Genomic DNA, 18,454 nt, shown 5'->3' on the forward strand with positions numbered 1-18,454 from the left:
GAAACACCATGGTGGCACCATGCCCTGAAAAGCACCACATATATTTACACACAATTAGACAGACACAAAAAACTCCCACAAATTCAGTGGAGGACTTTTTGTTCCTACTTAAAACCAATACTATTTAAACTCAGCAGGAACAGCAATACTAATACTTCCATGTGTAAAAATACTCTTGCATCGATAACAATTTTCAGGAGCAGTAGCAATGGAGCCTCAGGTTAAGACCAGCTTTGCTGTGGGGTGTGGAGTGTTAACAGTTGGTCATATACACGGAGTGGGCTGTTCTCTTTTGCATTTAGATATTTGCTGTAGGAATGCCCTGTAAGGATGAGGACACTTATTCAGAAAGATTAAGTGTGTTACAGTGCATGAAGGCTCATCTGCTGCCTGTCAGAAGTTGAATGCAGAATATTTGGGGTTCATAGGGGGATGGTGATGCTGTTTTAATCTGAATATTCCTATCAGGAATATGCATGGGGGAGCACAGGAGAGGGAAGAAAGAAAAGGGGACAGTGGACACATCAGCATGATCAGCAGAGCCACTGTTTGGAAAGGTTGTGTTTCCATCGGCTCCCTCCCCACTAAATCCAGCTGACATGATAGGAATCCAAGTCTAGAGACAGTGATCACTGCATTTCCTCCTGCCTCTCATTTTAATATACACATGAATTACCAAGCCTTACAAGCCTGCATTGCTTAATTTGACAATTGTGTTACCACCCATAAACAGTCAATATGCAGGAATTCACAGAATTTCACTCACCTGTTTCTTTCTGTCTTCATTTGCCAACTATGATCATACTGATTTTACTGCATAAAAATTTTGGCTTCTGTCCCAGTGTGACACTATTATTAACACTGCGTGAGTTAGTTATGATGATGGTGGATTCACAACCTGACTGAAAGTGAACAGTCACTAGTTTTATAGCTGAAAAACGCATACTGGAAGATTTTAGACCATCTAATGCTATAATGCACGTGTCTTTCTCTACCCCAGTGTTTATGACATCCATCACTGCATGCTTCCTTCTTTCAGGGCCAGCTTCAGCACTAGGAAATGAAAGGACTGTTTTTTTATATTTCTCACAACCATATTGGGTAATTTTGATACTCATCTTACTTTCCACAGCAAGCAAAATGATTTATAATGTCAAACTTCTTGCATAGTGTTTCCTTCCTAGTCCTTGGATTCCATTGGCCTAGGTGGTGACTCATGCAAATCTAGGTAATATGTTCTCTGGACAGTTCAGCAGACCCTGCTGTTGGAAGCCTTTCAAAACCAATCACCTATAAATCAGAATGTGTCATGAACAATCCTATTCTCTACATAAATATGTGTTAATGTCTCTAAATGTACACAGTAATGGAATTCTAAAGTCTTTAAGATAATTACCTGTTCCCTATTCTGTTCCTTGCCTTTGAAGACACACACTTAATCTCATCGATCCCATTTGGTTTAGGGTTACGCTAGTCAAACTTGGAAATTGTGACTCATTTTTTCAAGTTTCCTCATTCAGATGGTAAAAGAGCATTGTTAGACCAAAAATTCTGAGCCAAGATAAGTTACTAAGGGAACAGAAGGTCAGCTGTCCGAAAAGTTACCTTCTGTCATCAGGCATCCTGTTTTGAGATTCTCTGTCTGTCACCCTGGAGAGGTGTAAAAACCAGAAAAACTAGTGAGATCGGGGAAATTATCATAAAAATAAGATACAATAGATTTTAGAAAATTAATTCTAAAAAGAAAACTTCACCTAAGTCTGGAATGCAAAGATTGAGAAGAGTAAGTAAGGCTCAACCTAGATGTTAACCTAGCTCTGATGAAAGTCTCTGGTTGCATGCAGATGGAACTGTAAATTAATTAAATTTCAAGTGCTCTGAAAATAGTGGATATAATAATACAATATAGAGAAATGGATGAGACAGATCAGTGGAGATTTCTTCCAGATGGCAAATGGAAATACCTTTGTTATTAGAGACCTTGAACTCCAGAAATTGAATTTTTCATTGCAATTATCTATAAAAATGAGAACGTATGAATTCTAAAATTATTAGTCAGATTGATTGGACTGTCAGAACAAATTTACACTACTAAATTAAAAAGTCTTGGAGAACCTCCTGGGCACTGAGACCAACTAGCATGGGAACGGTGCACATCTACACTAGTAAATTCTAATGACCAAAACTAGGTGGCTGCATACAAATTTCTTATTGGAAATGGTTCCTGGGAATTTTCAAACCATACCCAGGAAATATTTGCAGGTGTGCTAGCTGGCAACTGTCAAAATAATGTCAAAGAACGCATTACTTATTTCTAGTAGAAATGATTGCATCCGTGTTTCCAGTTCCATTTAGTTTATTAGCATCCCAGAATCTCTTCATTTCAGTACATACAGAACAACTTAATGATTTAAGAAAATGGCAATTAGTATAAGTAAAATCCTGCTCACGATTAGAAATAGAATCCAGTTCTTTTTCTCGAAGCAATAACTTTTACTTAGAAACTGAGACGATCTGTTTTCCAATATTGCCTCCATTCATCATGGACTGGAAAGCGGCTTCAAGAGAAATAATTAAATAAGTTAGTGCCAAGCAAAATGTGCCAAGTAACTTTTGAAAAAGAAAAAAGGTAGCAGCAATGTATTGCTCCCTGAAAGGAGAGAGAACAGTTTGGACCTAAGCATATTTATCCTTAATAATGTTCTAAATTAAGAAGAAATTTAAAAAAGCTAGTCTGTAATAAACTGCTAAGGGCAGTTTGATGTAATAATTAAAAAACCTGATTTGTAAGCAACTGCTTGGCCCTATACAAGTTAACAATTACATTTGCTGCTTTTGTGATTTGCCAGACAAATACCGAACAGAAAGACAAGGCGTGACTGGAGAGCCCACAAATGCTGTGGGCAAAAGGAAAAGGTCTGTAAATACTCTGTGTAGTACAATAAATGCAAGAAGCTGGTACAAATGAATAAATCTTTGAGTAAACCAAGTGTGAAACAGGACTGCTGTATTTTGATCAAATTCCTTCAAAATACATATATGTACGCCAGTTAAGCAGCAATGCCTAGAAGAAATTTAAATATGTAAGATTCGGCTATCGCTTAATTCTACTGGCTTCCAATCTTGTGGGACTAATGACTAAACGGACTAAACCATGCTCTTCCCTGTTACTTGAAGGGGAAGCATTCTTACAGCACAGCTTAAATCACCTGGCTCTATAGCTTTGTCTCACTGGAGTCACAAGACCCCCTTCATTTTTATATTTTCTTACAGATTTTTGAACAGGCTACAAGCTATTTTGTTCCTTTAAAATAAATTATTTTTTACTTTGTTTAGCAATCTCTTAATATGTTTTCCCCTTTCTTGTGTGTACTTTTGAATGTGTTTTTTGTTAGCAAATCCAATAACAAGCACTGTTAGATACTGGATTTTTTTAAGTGTAAGTTGAAGGTTTCCAAAATACCATTTGCTTATACCCAACTTCTAAGAAATGAGCAGCACTTCAGCACTTTAAATCTGTAAGATCAGAATGACTAAGCTGCTAGGGTAGCAGTTTAACAATTAATTCCCCCCCAGTAGTAAAACAAACAAACAAAAATTATAAAAATTTATATTCAGTTATTTTTTAACGTAAAATAATCTTCTCACAGGACATTTTAATACCTTGTGATAAAATTGTATTTTATTATAACACAGAAATCATGTTTTAGATAATACAAAAATCTGAACTGGCAAATGAAACAAAGGAGGTAGTTAACCTCTACTGTCACTGTGTTTAATCAGATTATTATTATTAGAAAATGGTGTAAAAATCTTACCACCAATATTTTCCAAGCCTTTTACCATGGTCTCTCTGACCTGTCAATGCAAACAAGTCCTTTTAACTTTCTTCAAACAAGATTAACATTTCTTAGAAACTGTCACAGAAACTACCAACATCTAAATAATTCTCTTACTACAATGGACAGTGCTCTGTTTGGGCCAGATTCTTTCATCAAGAGAGGAGTGAATACCTTCTGGTAAACATGTAGGTGATTTAATTCTTCAATCATAACTGGAACATCCCTATCCCTGCCAAAATTTCACATCTCAGGATTTTCCCAGGAAAACGTACCGATCATCTGAAGAATCAAAAACTAATTTAAACAGACCTCACAGGGAAGAGATGGCTAAAGCATCTACCCACTAGAAAATAATAAATGGTGATTATAAAGCTTGAAACAAAACTTCAGACAAGCGCCCCAAAAGCATTCAGGACACTAACTAATCAGGTATTTGAAAGTATATGTTTTTTTAAGGTCTGATCCCTTAAGTAAAAAAGTACTTGCACTCTGTGCTGAAAAAAAAATACAGCCATCAGCAGCATGTAATTAGAAAACTCAGTCATACTACGGTCACACCATCTTCAGCAGTGCTTCCTAATAAGCTTTCAATTATACTTACAGATTCTTAAGCAAATCTGTTCAGTTCTGAGGCATGGTAAGAGAGCCAGGAACAAAGAAACTGGACTTCTTGTAGTCAGACCACGGTCTAAGGAAATAGCATCAAAGGCCATAGATGAAATGTAAAAGTTCTGACCTTCAGTTTACCCTCTTGGATCCACTGACAGAGTTGTAATACACTGGCTTCCTGTTTGTCCATATAGTTCAACACTAAGAATCTTTCCCTGTCAAAGAAAAGAAGGAGCCTTGATTTCAGAAACACTGGGAAGCGTATTTTGAAACGTTTACAAATCTTTTCAGGAAACAGCATTATTGAAACTGAAGGGTTATAAGTACCAATTACAATGCGACAAAGTTCAGAACTTTGCCAGCTCATTGAGACAGCTCCCTGCAGCAGGAGCTTGGCAGTAACAGTTTTAGACAAGCAATTCTGTTCAAGTATCAGAGAGAAGAGTAATAAAAATCAAGTAGTATTACCAGAATAACTAAGTGTCCATAAATTGTGAGCAAATTTCTATTCCTTTTTACTTTTTTTTTTTGTGGTAGGGAGAATAATTAATGGACCTACTGCTAGATGGCAGCTTTAAAGCTCCCCAAAATTTTGCATATCTTTGTCAGAGCTGTCTATAGCAATCAAGAGAAACTGAAATGATCATCAAAAATTATAATTACTTGTAGCAACATACTGACTAAATTCTCCACTGCATCCTAGTATGCATGGTGTATTATAGTATTTTTATCCATTTTTTGAAAGTGCAGACAACAGTAACAGGGACAAAAGAAGAATTTTAATTAGAAGAGGTCAATCCATTTGCACAGAAATCAGAAGTCTCCCCAGCTTTCTGCAATGCAATGAATGAAAAACTTAATGAAACTTTGCTCCTAAGCTCTGCCTTCACTCCACCTGAATCCTGACAGGATATTCAGCAATTCCCATAACAAAACCCAATGCTTTACCTGTATATGTCACACCTACAGTCCCACTATCTAATAAAACCCCAAATACTAAAAATGTAATTTCAATACGTTCACTGCATCAGCTGCACCCTTACTTTAAAAATATTTGATTTCGTGTCTGCCTGAACTACTACACTTGGAGAGAAGACACTCTGCAAAACATCTGAACAGAACCATGGCAACACCTTCCCCCGTACCGAAGAATCTGACAGAGACTCCAGAACTAAATCAAGCAACCACAAACAATGCATAATAACAGACAATTATGTTAACATGTAACAACATCCTTTCCCATTTTTTATCCTGAGAGACAAATGTAAGAGGATTTACTGACGTTGTGATTGTAGTTTCCTTTTTTAGTATGGCAACGTTCTGTTCCAATTACACATGCCTACAGACTATCTTCTGAACATCAGAATCACATCACGTGCGCAATCTACTTGGAACCTGGTCATAAGTTCTGGAGGAGAAATGTACCTTGTGATATTCCTTTCTTTCTGTATTTTTTCTATGTCAGGAGGCAGTGGAGGAGGATAAGGCACATCTTTATTATACTGAGAAATCTGTCCACACAGGATGATATGGCTGTTCTGATTCATCTGTTTGGGACAGAACAGAGTGAGAAAAATCACATTCCTTGGTCTCAGAAACTAAATTTTCCAGAGATGCAATAGATTATATTGTAAAATTTTCACATGGGTATGCTTATTTAGAGCTGTATTTCCTAGAAAAGAGCGGGAGAATTGCAGACAGTCCCATTCAACCTATGACAACATTCAAATAGATAAATGTAGGGCAACAGTGGAAAAATAAATGCTATACAGCCTATGTGTAATCTAAAAAGGCATTCAATACAGGAGTATAAGAAATTCTTATCTTACTCTGCACTTTTTGTCAGGAGGAGAAGGGTAATGAGACAAGTTTGAAACAGCTGTTGGATACATCTGTGTTTTAGAGCTCCCAAAGCTGGCATTGACACCAAAATCCCCCTGCCATGAGACAGTAGTTTCACATTAACATTGAAGGGGGCTGGTCAAGAGTCATTATGGAGGCCCAGCACAACTGGTCTTTTGTGAAGCCAGAAAAGCCAAGCTGACAAAACACAAGATTACTGTATTGACAGACAAGGTTTTTAAAGCATTACCAAGTCTGGCCCAAGAGGCGAGGGACAAGAAGCAGAGATTGTGTTTCTACTGTACTGCCAGGCTGGTCCAAATGACAGACACTGATTTTTCAAACACCTGATTTCTCCTCAATACCAGGATCGGCACCTGGCTTAGATCAGTGAAGTGGAAAGCCTGCCCTGCTGTATTGCAGGCTGGTCTCTGGTACGGATTAATTCAAATCTGGGTACACAGACATTGGCGAATGGCTACAATTATGCCCGACAGCCGGTATAATCACCTGACGTATAACTGTATCACTGATGTCTCCACCAACATTGTCAAAGTAAACATCCACACCGCCTGGGCAGAGTTCACGTAGCTGCTCTGCCACATTCTCCTTCTTGTAATTGATAGCAGCATCAAACCCCATTTCTTGGACCAATATGGAGCACTTCTCATCTGTGCCAGCGATCCCCACCACTCTAGAGCAGCCCTCCAGACGGCCAATCTGCAGGCGCACAATTAAAAAAGAAACACAAAAAACTCCAAACGATAAGCAGAAGTTAGATCCTTCATCTGCATAAAAGTACCAGTGGGAAAAGGGGGCCTTGGGGATGTTAGTTATCCCCTATCCCATGAAACCCCAGGCAAAGGTCAGCACACGCTCCCATCTCATGTTACACTATTCTGCCATCTTTCCAAACTCCCTGACTGCAGGAGGTTTAGTCTGTGGAGTCACTAACAACCAGCAGTACTGGGGAGCGAAATACAGTATAAAAACACCATCTGCCAAGTACTGTAACACAGCTAATAAAAGGCTAAAAAGATAGGACAATAATTGATTTAAATACATTCTTCATAGTTTTGCTTATGCATTGTTTCTTCATAGCTCCTCTTTATCAGTCTTAAGGTTGCTTAATATCTGTTGTGTTTGTATATGTATCTGTGTCTGTAGATATGCACACACACACAAGCACACTGTAACAGGCTCTGCAAAGCTGAGGAGGATAAAAGGACAGTAAATCTAAAACCAGAAAGGATGTCATGGAACACAACACAAAGAAGGCAAAGTTGCCAGTGAACTCAAAGTCTGTGTTCAACTGGCAGACTACTATACATATATATATATGTATATATATAGTAAACGTGTACTTAACACCATCTACTTTATGCTAGTGACAAGTAATCACCTTGGGCCATTTTCTCCTATCCCAGTTTCATCAAACTGAAGTTTCACACAGAAGTCTTCCTCAGGGAGAGTGTGAGCCAAATCTGTGAAACTGGCCCTTTCCATGGAGTTATATATCCACTCACGTCTACAATGATTTTACCCGTACATTTACTAATCAGCATGTTTCAAAAGACAAACTTGGTAACAGAATATGCTTGTATGTTTTAAGCCTCCCTACCTGGCCGGCCAAAGAGCCACAGGCACCAGCTGCTCCGCTCACCACCATTGTCTGATTTGCACCCACAGCCACGTGCCCTTTCTCCTGTATACCCAACAGGGCCGTCAGTCCTGTGATGCCAGCTGCACCAAGAAAGTAGGAAAGGCGTCCATTTACAAGCTGTGGAACAAGCTACAAAACAGAAACACGTGGTGGTGTTCATTTCTTTTTACAAAAGACGTTTTGCTGTTTGCTGTTTAATTGTCTGAGGGTAGAAGACTAACTCAGGATATTTACCAGGCAAGGTACAACACTGGTAGGGACAAGCTATCTGTAAGCTAGCTCTACCCTAGTAACAAGTTTATACAAAAGTAAACAAAGCATGTATTTCCATAGTTTCAGAAAAAGTTTTTAAACAAAGTCATTCACAAAAACTTAAATTATGGAAGTGTCAAAAAGCAGTTGGGAGATAAGTTTCCAGCAATGGTGAACAATCCCTATGGTAGCATAAGGGATAAAATAGCACTGTTTTATCAAATATTATGACTGCAGATTGCTGGCAAAACGTCCTAAAGGAAGGAGTTTACTGGAAAGTATACATTCATAAACTACAATAATTTTCTGTTACACAAGGATGATCAACACAATGCACCGTTACCGCTCTACTTTCAACTTCATATCAAATAGCCCTTCTTCTGTGGATGTAGAATCTCAAGTAAAAGCTTTCACTAACATGTTAGTAAAATAAATGGAATTAAATATATCTAGAGCCTTTTATGTCTTATGACTACACTCTCATGGATCAGGAGTTCTGCTAGAATTAGAAAAATTAACAGAATTAATTAACAGAAGCAGCTTCAGAGAAATTTATTAAAAATCCAACAATTGAAATAATACTGGCATGTCTGGTAACCAACAGAAGCATTTACATTTTTCTTTGTTAAGAAAAGAGAGAAACTGATACAGATTTTTGCTACCTGTGAGTCGATCTGCCTTCTGAGAACTGGTTGCTCCGTTAACATTGGCTTGGTTTTGACTAAGAAAGAGTATCATTAGCCACTATTTAAAAAAAAAAAAATTTAGGAAAATAAATTAGTGACAACCTGGGCTTTGCATTTACATTACCTTTTGTAGCAAGCTTCCATCTAGAATTGCCACTGTCTGCCAGGGCCAACTGAAGGAAATCACAAAGTCTCCTTTAGCAAGGTTATCATGCTTGCTCTCCTCCACAACACCAATTCCCCCACCATCAGCAACTTCAGAGAGCTGCCAGGGCAGGAGGTAATCCGAGCCGGTATCCTCATTCATTCGGCAGCGCTGAAAGACAAGGCTTTAATGAGAGGCTCTGGTGGAACCGCGTGGTTTGTTTAGGAGTTCAAATGAACCTGGGGATGATACACATTTAAAACTTCAGACACAAAGGGCTACTCAGAAATCTCTCAATAAGCCCCAAATATTCATCATCTTTTCTTAGATCCCTCTTTCTTCTCTCGTTTGCTCAGTACCAAGGGAGGAAGACCACTCTTATTTCTTCCAGCAGCGTTACCAGAGCCAACACGTTCTGTAGACACTGTCTCAAAGTCAGCCATGCAACCAAGGATGACTGGTTTGGGTCTGATGAGAATCATATAAATGCCATTCCTTAACTGGATGAATCACAGAAATGAAGGATTGAAAAAAACACCCACAATTGATTTAGTCCACGCGTGTGCACTGGAGAACAGTCAAATATACATAGACCATCCCAAACAGAGATCCATTTAATGAAACATCATGAAATCTGAAGTATTTTCTTTTTATCTCCCCCTGTAGCTTGAGTTAGTATTTCAGGATTCTTAAACTCTTCCTCAATTCCCAAGCTAAACCTACTTTCCTGAAATTGCTTCTCTTCTACTATCTCCATCTATGCAGGGAACAAACAATCAGAATTCTCTTTACAGCAAACTTTTACATACCAGCAGCCTGGGTCTATTTGGTTCTCCCCCTACCTTCACCTCTATTTCAACCCACAACTCTCCCAAGCATGTGATTTCTACAGAATCTACTTGTACCTATTTAAGCAGAAATAGGTACAAGTGCTGGTTATGGGTTCATTCACTAATCCTCTCTGTTTCCATTGTTTGCAAAGGATCGACACATTTTTTCCTGCCATCACCCACACCTAAGGAGAAAATCTGACTTTCATTTGTAAACAGAATAGGTAATTGCTGAATAACATTTAACTTGAATCATTTACGTGTTCTGTCTAGAATTGTTTTGCCTGATCATATCCCTGTCATGCTACGTCACGAAATATTCTTTCTCCTCTACCCATAGTGACCTCTATTGAAAAATACTTCCTCTTCAATGGCAACAAAAAGTTTTAAAATGTATATAAAAAAGGCAAAGTTCAGAAAAGGCTGATACAAACAAATTTGTAATGGTATACCAGGGCTCACAGTCTCTTCTCTCTTCCTGGTCCTATAAAATCATATTCCTATATACATCACAGGCACATTAGTGTCAAGTTCCTTCCCAATGTAACTCCATCAGAATGAACAGAATTACTAAATTATACTAGAGATACATTTGTCCTGTAATTGGTAACTTTGGTGTTAAACATCATGACAGGTACAGAGTTAAAGATATTTTAAAAAACAAATTCTGGCTTAGCCCTAAGTCCATTACCTACCATGTAAGGGTCCACAGAGAGATAAAGGGTTCTAACACGCACTTGTCCCGTTTGGATTGTATCTGCTATTGTACTCTCTTCCAGTCGGAAATTTTCAGCCACTGGCACTCCATTCTTACCTAGAATTTATTTTAAAATCAAACAAATAAATTAATATAGACCTTCCCTTAACCAACACAGGAAGGCCTTTCTTTAATGTAGGCCTTTTTAGAGTAAGTTAGGCTGTATTTTTATTCAGGTATGAAACCGCTGACCAACTGTTGGATTTTGTGTCATGGGCTATGATTTAAATGGGTGCACTGCCACCATCCAAACTGAAGACCCACTGATCTGTCCGCTCATGCTTACCTGGGTCAGTACTAGGCACTTGCACTAACAGTTTCCATGCTGTTTGCCACACAATTTTTATGAACAATTAGGGCAAATGAAGAAAAAAAAAAAAAACAACACAAAAACAAAGGGAGTGGGGCCTGTTCCCATTCTCAGAAAATGGTTCTATATACCCTGTGTGCTGAAAAGCTCCTAGCTTTCAAAGCAAAGACATGCATTGAGACTTCTCTCATATAACAAAACCCTCATGCACTATATTGCCAGTAGCAAATGACCATAAATTTTAACCAGGTAAGTTTTAAACTCTCACCTTTCAGTCTCTTTTGACTCAGTGAGTTTGGGGGAATACAGACCGTTGCCACTGCACACCCATGTGCTGCAAAAGCATCCCTTCACAGCGGCTGACAGACCTCCTTAAATTAAAGCTTCCCAGAAACACTTATGAAATGTATGCAGAGACCCCAGAACTGGAGGCTTCATCCTCAGGTTGGTACCACGTGCAGCAGATCAACCAGACTGACAACTGGAACCATCGGCGCTAAAAGAAGAGCGCCAGATACCCATGAATGTTTTAAGTCAGACTGACTGGGTGACTACAGCAGGCTACTGCTGTAACATTTGATTTGCACTAGGAAAGACTTATTTGCAGGTCACACAGTAGTTCTTACTTCTTAGGACTATTTTGGCATTGAACAGCATACAATACTCCCCAAAAAACTTAATGCATACATGTGGGTCTTCTACAACAGAATGTATAAACTCACTATTCAAAATATTGTGCTGACATCTGTAACAAGGCAAATGTGTAAGCAAGGGAGCAAACAAATCCTCAAGAGTGTAAATTTAAATATCAAACACTTTGAAACATGGGAAGAAAAAAAAGTTCAATATTTACTAAAAGGAAACAAAAATGAACAATAACAAAATATTTTAGTCATCTCTTAAATGCAAAAAGAACAAATGTCAGAACTAAAAGTCAATAATTGCTAATCTTTCTTCACTTTGAGTCCCTACACTTAGGGTTTTCTCATAGATTATGCATTAACCCTTTTTTTCTCACCCAATTTAGAAATCTGTATATACAGACTAAGTAAATACACTTCACAATAAACTTTATTTACTGCTGCATGCAATATTAAGATATATAAATGTCAGTATCTTAGGTTAGTGTCTGTTTCTAACTCACCATTTTGCAGCATTAAGCAACCATAACAAACACATTGTTCCTTTATTGGAGAGAAATACATACCAGGGCGTGAATTCAGCACCACTCTCTGTACAATCATCCCTGCTTTTGCAGCAATTTCGCTCTGGATTTCTACAAAGGAAAACATTGTTTGAAGCACTGAAACATTAATTTTTTTGGAAAATAATATGAGGCAAAGTACTAAGTAATCTGGAAACTGGGGAGGAAATATGGGCCTCACCAACTTCAGCATCCATGTGCAAGAATCATATAAAACAACCTCAAATGAAAAATAAACAAACTTGTGAATAAAGAGTTTCCTTGTTTATCTTGTTAAAGCCATGATTTTATACGTCACAGTAGCACCTTCTGGAAAGACTGAAAATTATAATGTACCACACTCCTTGTTAAATCATCACCACCCCCTATGAGGTTGTAGGAGATGTGTTTGGTTTGCTTTCCTGTGCTGACTGAGAACAAGCTGTTGCCACCTAAGAGACAGAGGCAGCTTTGCACATATAAGTCAGGTGCAACTCAGTAGAAGTCATGCACACATGCCAATAATAACAGTATGCAGGTATATGATAAAAAGACATTGTTGTGCAAGATGTTTCACATGAAATAGCAAGTCTTTCGAGCAGCAGTGCATTTGCTCCTAAGAAACTGTCTGGCCTATAGGTGAGAAAGAATTAGATCACTATTTCATCTATTTTACTGATAAAATTTCGCCTTGAATTTCAACAGTTTAAAAGAGGACTGTATATTTGTGTTCTTGCAACCATGAGATGCCGAAGTGATTAACAGGAAATGAACCTGATTGAACAGGAGAAAAATCATGATCTTCTATGCTTTCAGAGCCAATACAAAATAAAAATGTTCCTACTACTATTCTCAGTTGAGTGCCATAAATAACCAACCTCTGCAAGAACCAAGGACATTAAAAAATGAAGCAGGATAGCCGATGTCTTTGTTACAACATTTATTTTGCTGACAAGAACAGCAAATTGGAGTGAAGCAAAACAGATGAGCCTAGAAAGAATACATCATCATCACTTATCCCACATCTTTATTCTTTGAACACTGCAAAATACAGAACCTTCTGTCTGTACTGTTACAGTGCTTACATTACAGCACTCACAGACCATCAACAACTACAGCCTGGAGCGCTGAAAAATAAAATAAAAACATTATCAGGAGGAAATGGGCATATTCCTGGCCTTTCCCTCTCCACTAAAACCCACAACTGACTCAAACCAAAAGTGTCTCGTTCATAAACCAGATAAATGTTTAACATTTGGTTGTACTTGCACTTGAAAAGCCACTTATTAGGCAAAAATTATTCAAGAGTTAGTTTCTTTTCAGTATTTCAACACCAAAGGGTGCTACAAAAAAAAAAAAAACTACAAAAAATAATCTCAAATCTGTCTTTACAGCATCACATCAGTGAAAAATAAGAGACCTGCACAGTTCTTCGGACAGAACAAGGCAGAATATCAGCCTACAACAAAAGAAAAAGACCCACACGTTTTGATGAAGTTACTAGTTACTGTTTAAAAAACAAAAAAATAAGCACTGAAAATACAGGAGTTAACAGTTAAAGAGAAATAAAAATCCATTTTTATACCCCAACAGCTGATACAATCTCTGGAATAAATACACTCATGTAAAACCCTAACAGGAAGGATGGCTTAAGATACACTTTGGCTGATCTTGGGTTCAGTATCGTATGTAGCTGTAGACTTCCTGCGTGATCATGGGCACATCACGTTGTACTTCTTTTATAAAATATTTTTCAGAACAAAATTTCAAATTCCTCCTGATAACATCTGCCTAACAAAATTACATTGAAGCAATACAGTTGTTATCCCTAGAGCAATTATCTTAACATCTCAGAATTTGTGCTAATTCAATGAGTATTTTAGAAAGTGTCAGAAGTGCCCAGCGCAATTTGAAAGGACAACTGTACTCCAGTAAACCATTTGCACGTACAGAACTTGGCTAAAGTTTATAGCCTCTACTGAAACTGCTCTGTGCAGAAATAATGAGTTAAGAATGCAGTCAATATAAACCAACAGCAACCTGACAGCTCACATAAAATCTGGGCAAATCATTCCTCTATATACTATTCATATTCAGTTCAAATCTATCCATGGCATTAAGGGTTTGATTCACGGTTTATAAACCATAGAGAGCAGGCAAACAGCTGTACGGCTCAGGCCTCACAGAAAGGCCCACTGTCAGAACTGCTGACTCAATTTTTGTTATCCTGAAACTAAATACCTGTATTACGTAAACACAAAAACCCAGTCTGAACAAGAAAAGAGATGATGAAAAGCATTTTTATTTTGCCTAACACATACCTGAAATATCTGCTTTTTATGACAGCACAAGGAAAAAAAAAAAATGACTGCTTTAAAAAAAAAAAAAAAAGCCGAAGATATTAACATATTAAAAGAAAGAAAAAGCAATACAGAGTGGCATTGAAAGACAAGAGTGGAAAGAGCATACAATCCAGGTTTAGATTACTTCTTTGAATGCCTGACATTCTGAGGGAAGAAAAATTCTGTTGATTTCCCAGGTCATTTTCACAGCTTTTGGTTGAGAAGCCTGTGTACTAATTCAATTTGAAGATCTTCCAGGTACTGTGAGTGGGTGGACAAAAAGCAAGGTGGGCAACAGAACTGTCACTCATCCTATGACAGCTGTCACAGTAAAATACAACACTGGGGAGGGACATTTACTTCTAAATATGACTGCACTTACTCTGCAGTGGAAGTCAGAACACCATTACACAAGCAAAGGTTCACACTAATATCATAACGTAGTAAGAATCTCACATTATAAACAATATGGAAATGATTGAAAAAGTAGAGGCAACACCCTTCAGCACAGTAAACTAAGGAAAGCTTTTGGAGAAAGAGAACAGATTTTTTTAAATAATGGGGATTTGTACCATATACATAAACCTTTTCAAAACGTGCATAATGCCAGTGTGAAAAATGTCTTTGACACTTCTTTTTTTTTAAAGACCAACAGGAAGCAAATACACATTACTATTTTTTAGCTTTTCCGAACAAAAATAATCTGAGTTGGTTTTACTCTATAAATCAAACAGTAAAAATTAATTGGAAGTTTTAACATCATCACTCTATGCCAAGATCACCTGACCTGCTCTCTGAGTACAACAGGAGCATCAAGAAGCACAACAGCAGTACCTTCAGGGGAGTCCCAAGTATGTTTTAGCCCAGTTCTATTATTATCCCTTTCTCCACTTACTTTTCCCGTTTTCGCAGAGAGACACATGACAACTCCTTTTAAAAAGGTTAAATAAATTCCTCAGCACTAAAATGCTCCAGTTTGTCCTGGGTCTTGGTTCCTAGAACTTGCTTCTGAGACAGCCCAAAGACACTGTTTTCAGTTACATATACTTTTGTCAAAACAATTCACCTGCATCCAAGTTGTTAAAGCCCATATGCCAGGTGCAGCCTAGTGAAAAAAAAAGAAGAGCAGGTAGTTTATCCCTCATGTATCCAGCCCAAGCAGCATGGAGGGAGAATGCAGTCAGTCTAAATGGAGGACAAGTAAGACTGGAAGTCTTCTGAAACTGTGGTGTCAAAAAGCTGGAACAAGGATTCTCAGAGGAAATTCAAAGAAAGAAACTTCAAGGAAGAATGACGCTGAATGAAGAACATGCAGGAAGATGGGAAGGACTGGCATTAAAAATCAGTGAGAACAGAGAAACATGGCAAAAATAGCCACTTAAAGGCCAGTGAAGCAGGGAAGAGAGAAATACAATGGGGAGACAGAACAGGAGAAACTGGGAACAATGAAGGAGCCAGAACCAAGCAAACTGAACTGGGAATGGCTGGGGAAAAAAAAAAAAAAACAAAAACAAAAACGGTAGCTAACTGGCAAGGTGAGGAGAATGGAAATGGAAAAGTGAATGTGATGGATTAGGCACCAAAGTCTCTACCACTCCCCTAAGGACCTCTAGATTTGAACAACGTTAATTAATTGCAAACTCAAGTTTTCAAAAAGTATAAGCCAGAATCAATATTGACTGTTATGAATGGAGAAAACCACATGCCATAAAAAGGTAAGTACTTTCATGAACTAAACTAATAAATCCAGATTTTCTAATGTAGCATGTCTCATCACCAAATTCTCTGGTGTTTAGTTCCTCCCATAGTGTTTTCCCCCCATGGATTCTCTGCCACACTACAAGGGTTGAGGGCAGGCTGCAATCTTTTCCTTAAGAAAGAAAGAGGTAAAAAAGGAAGAATAACAACAGTAGTAGAATCTTGATCCAGCCATCTTTTTTGACTTTTTTTATATTCCCAAAAGTCTATGATCTTTGAGCTTTTCATCAAATTTGACTGACATACAGAGCAAAAGTTCCAGTAAATATACACACTCATATCTACACACAATAGGATTGTATAAACTTTTTCAGATCTAGGTGTCTAAAGCTGAAAGCTTTCAGGTACCACCTCCTCAGCATTTTTTATTTATTTTTTCTTTAATAAACAGTTGCATTGTATAGGAGTTGCTGAAAATTTTTTTAAAATACCAACACACAAGACCTATTTTTTCTTAGCAGAATTTCAAGTCAGGAATGAGCACAAAAATGCAGATTGCTGCCAGAAAGGAAGGAGCATCAATTCAGCAGAAGAAACACCTGATGTTTTCCCCAAGAAACCTGTGACGCAGGATGCAGGATTACACACTAGAGCAAGCCCAGAGTGCACCAAGTATCCACTTTCCTAGGTGTGACCCAGGACAACAAGCTAGAAATCACTGCTGCCAAAGGCGGACGAGCCACTGGAGACTACCTTGCAGGTGGTTCAATTCCAGTTTCAGAAGCTGCAGGTGGAATAACGTCAGAGAGAGAAACCAAGAGAGGTCAGAAGCAACGATGGGTCTTCACATTTACGTGCTACACAGCAGCCCTGACACGGGTGCTGCAGAGGAATCCCAGAGGAAAGGATTCCTCCACTCACCCCGGACCAAAGTTTGAGGGGGGGCTCAATAAAGCTACATGCACGCCCCTGTTCCACAGCTCAGGCGATTCCAGTAGTCCCTTCCAACCGTCAAACCCGAGTCCCCGACGACCCAGCGCCCTAATCCCCAAGGACACGACTCCCGGGGAGGAGGTCAGGTGCCGTGCCCTGCCCCCTCGGGCCCGGCGCGGAGGGCGCTGCCAAGCTCCCCCCGCCCAGCCAGGACGAGGCTGCAGGCCCTCCCGCTTTTCTACCCGGCACCAGGGCACGCTCATCTCGGCGGGGACGGCGGGCGCGTCCCGTCCCGTCCCGTCCCCTGAGGCCGCGCGGGGACGGTGAAAAGGCCGAGCCCGCGCCGACCGCGCGCCGGTCCCGCTCACCTTGAGCCGCGCCTCAAGTGCTCGCGGCACAGGCCGGTACGAGGGCAAACGGGCGGCAGCGGCAAACCCGGGCCCTCCACGCGCCTGCGCGGGGGCTTTAAACAGGGAAACCCCGGGGGAGGTGAGGTGTCACCCCTTAAAGCGGCAGTGCCGGAGCCAGAGCCCGGCCTGTGGCTGTGTGCGTGGGGCTGTAGCTCGGCAGCGACCGCCCGTCGGTGGGAGGTGTCCCGCGTGTCCCGTTTTACCCGCCCCCTTTCCCGCCATTTCCCCGCAGGGGCTGTGGGGGTGTGTGCTGCCATGGCGCCCGGCTGCCTGTGTGGGTGAGGTGTTGGCGGTTTATCTCCTGAGGTGCCGGGAAAAGGCGCTGACGGCTCGTGAGGGGTTTTTGATTTGAGAGAGAGGGCAACATTGAGAGATACTTCTTATGCGTTCTGGTGGATGAAGGCTTGTTTGCTGGTACGATATAGAGCTGTATTATAGCTCTTTCTAAAAAATTCCAGTCAAGTCACTCTTATGTACAATATAATGTTGTATTTACTATATACATACTAACGCTATGCTCAAATATAGATGAAGAGGCATCTTTACTTAAAGAAGAGGCTGTAGTAGGGTGAATAACTGAAGAGCCAGAGCTCTCCCGGGATGAGGCTCAGGTCCTGACTGACTGGGTTACTCTTCATACTTGCCCTACATTGTGGTGACTCACCGTGCTGGAAAGGCAAACAGGTCTGTGAAGTGGCCACTGAGTCGGTGGAAATTACTGCGGAGCTCAAAGTGACCGCTTAAGACTAGAAAAACTCTTCCAGACTAATGATCCGGATGACTTAGTACTCTGCCTCTCATAAAGGCAGTATAAAGCTTTTCTATTGTAGCTTTACTTGTAGCCCTTTAATATAGATCTAAAGGGAATGATCTGTCTTTATGCCACCATAATCTACAAAACTTTGCATTTCACATGAGTTGAAATAACATCACTGGAACTGGGATTTTCGGG

At 39.5% G+C, this 18,454-nt stretch overlaps 1 protein-coding gene across 2 annotated transcripts; it reads right to left on the bottom strand.

Moving 5' to 3' along the window:
* Positions 1-2,338: 2,338 nt before the first annotated feature.
* On the bottom strand, positions 2,339-17,675 carry PTGR2 (prostaglandin reductase 2). Of its 2 annotated transcripts, XM_032984729.2 has the most exons (11): positions 17,461-17,578; positions 16,913-16,943; positions 12,144-12,212; positions 10,565-10,683; positions 9,019-9,210; positions 7,915-8,085; positions 6,804-7,013; positions 5,877-5,998; positions 4,579-4,666; positions 3,819-3,858; positions 2,339-2,558 (listed from the first exon to the last, which is right to left on the bottom strand). In XM_032984729.2, exons 3-11 carry the CDS (start codon positions 12,178-12,180, stop codon positions 2,494-2,496), a joined length of 1,044 nt encoding a protein of 347 aa, XP_032840620.2. In that variant the 5' UTR covers positions 12,181-12,212; positions 16,913-16,943; positions 17,461-17,578; the 3' UTR covers positions 2,339-2,493. The 2 variants fall into 2 exon arrangements, with proteins under 2 accessions (XP_032840620.2, XP_032840619.2); XM_032984728.2 differs by lacking the exon at positions 16,913-16,943 and having other exon boundaries at positions 17,461-17,675.
* Between the last annotated feature and the right edge of the window lie 779 nt (positions 17,676-18,454).

This window comes from Tyto alba, unplaced genomic scaffold (assembly GCF_018691265.1).
Source record: "Tyto alba isolate M040663 unplaced genomic scaffold, T.alba_DEE_v4.0 Super-Scaffold_18, whole genome shotgun sequence".
NCBI lineage: Eukaryota > Metazoa > Chordata > Aves > Strigiformes > Tytonidae > Tyto > Tyto alba.

Excerpts from the sequence above, each read along its gene's own strand:
- PTGR2 (XM_032984728.2), bottom strand. The coding sequence starts at position 12,180 with ATGATTGTACAGAGAGTGGTGCTGAATTCACGCCCTG. Across the intron at positions 10,684-12,143 it reads GGTGCTGAATTCACGCCCTG|GTAAGAATGGAGTGCCAGTG; the intron begins GTATGTATTTCT and ends AATAAATTCTAG. Across the intron at positions 3,859-4,578 it reads TCCAAGAGGGTAAACTGAAG|GTCAGAGAGACCATGGTAAA; the intron begins GTCAGAACTTTT and ends TTGCATTGACAG.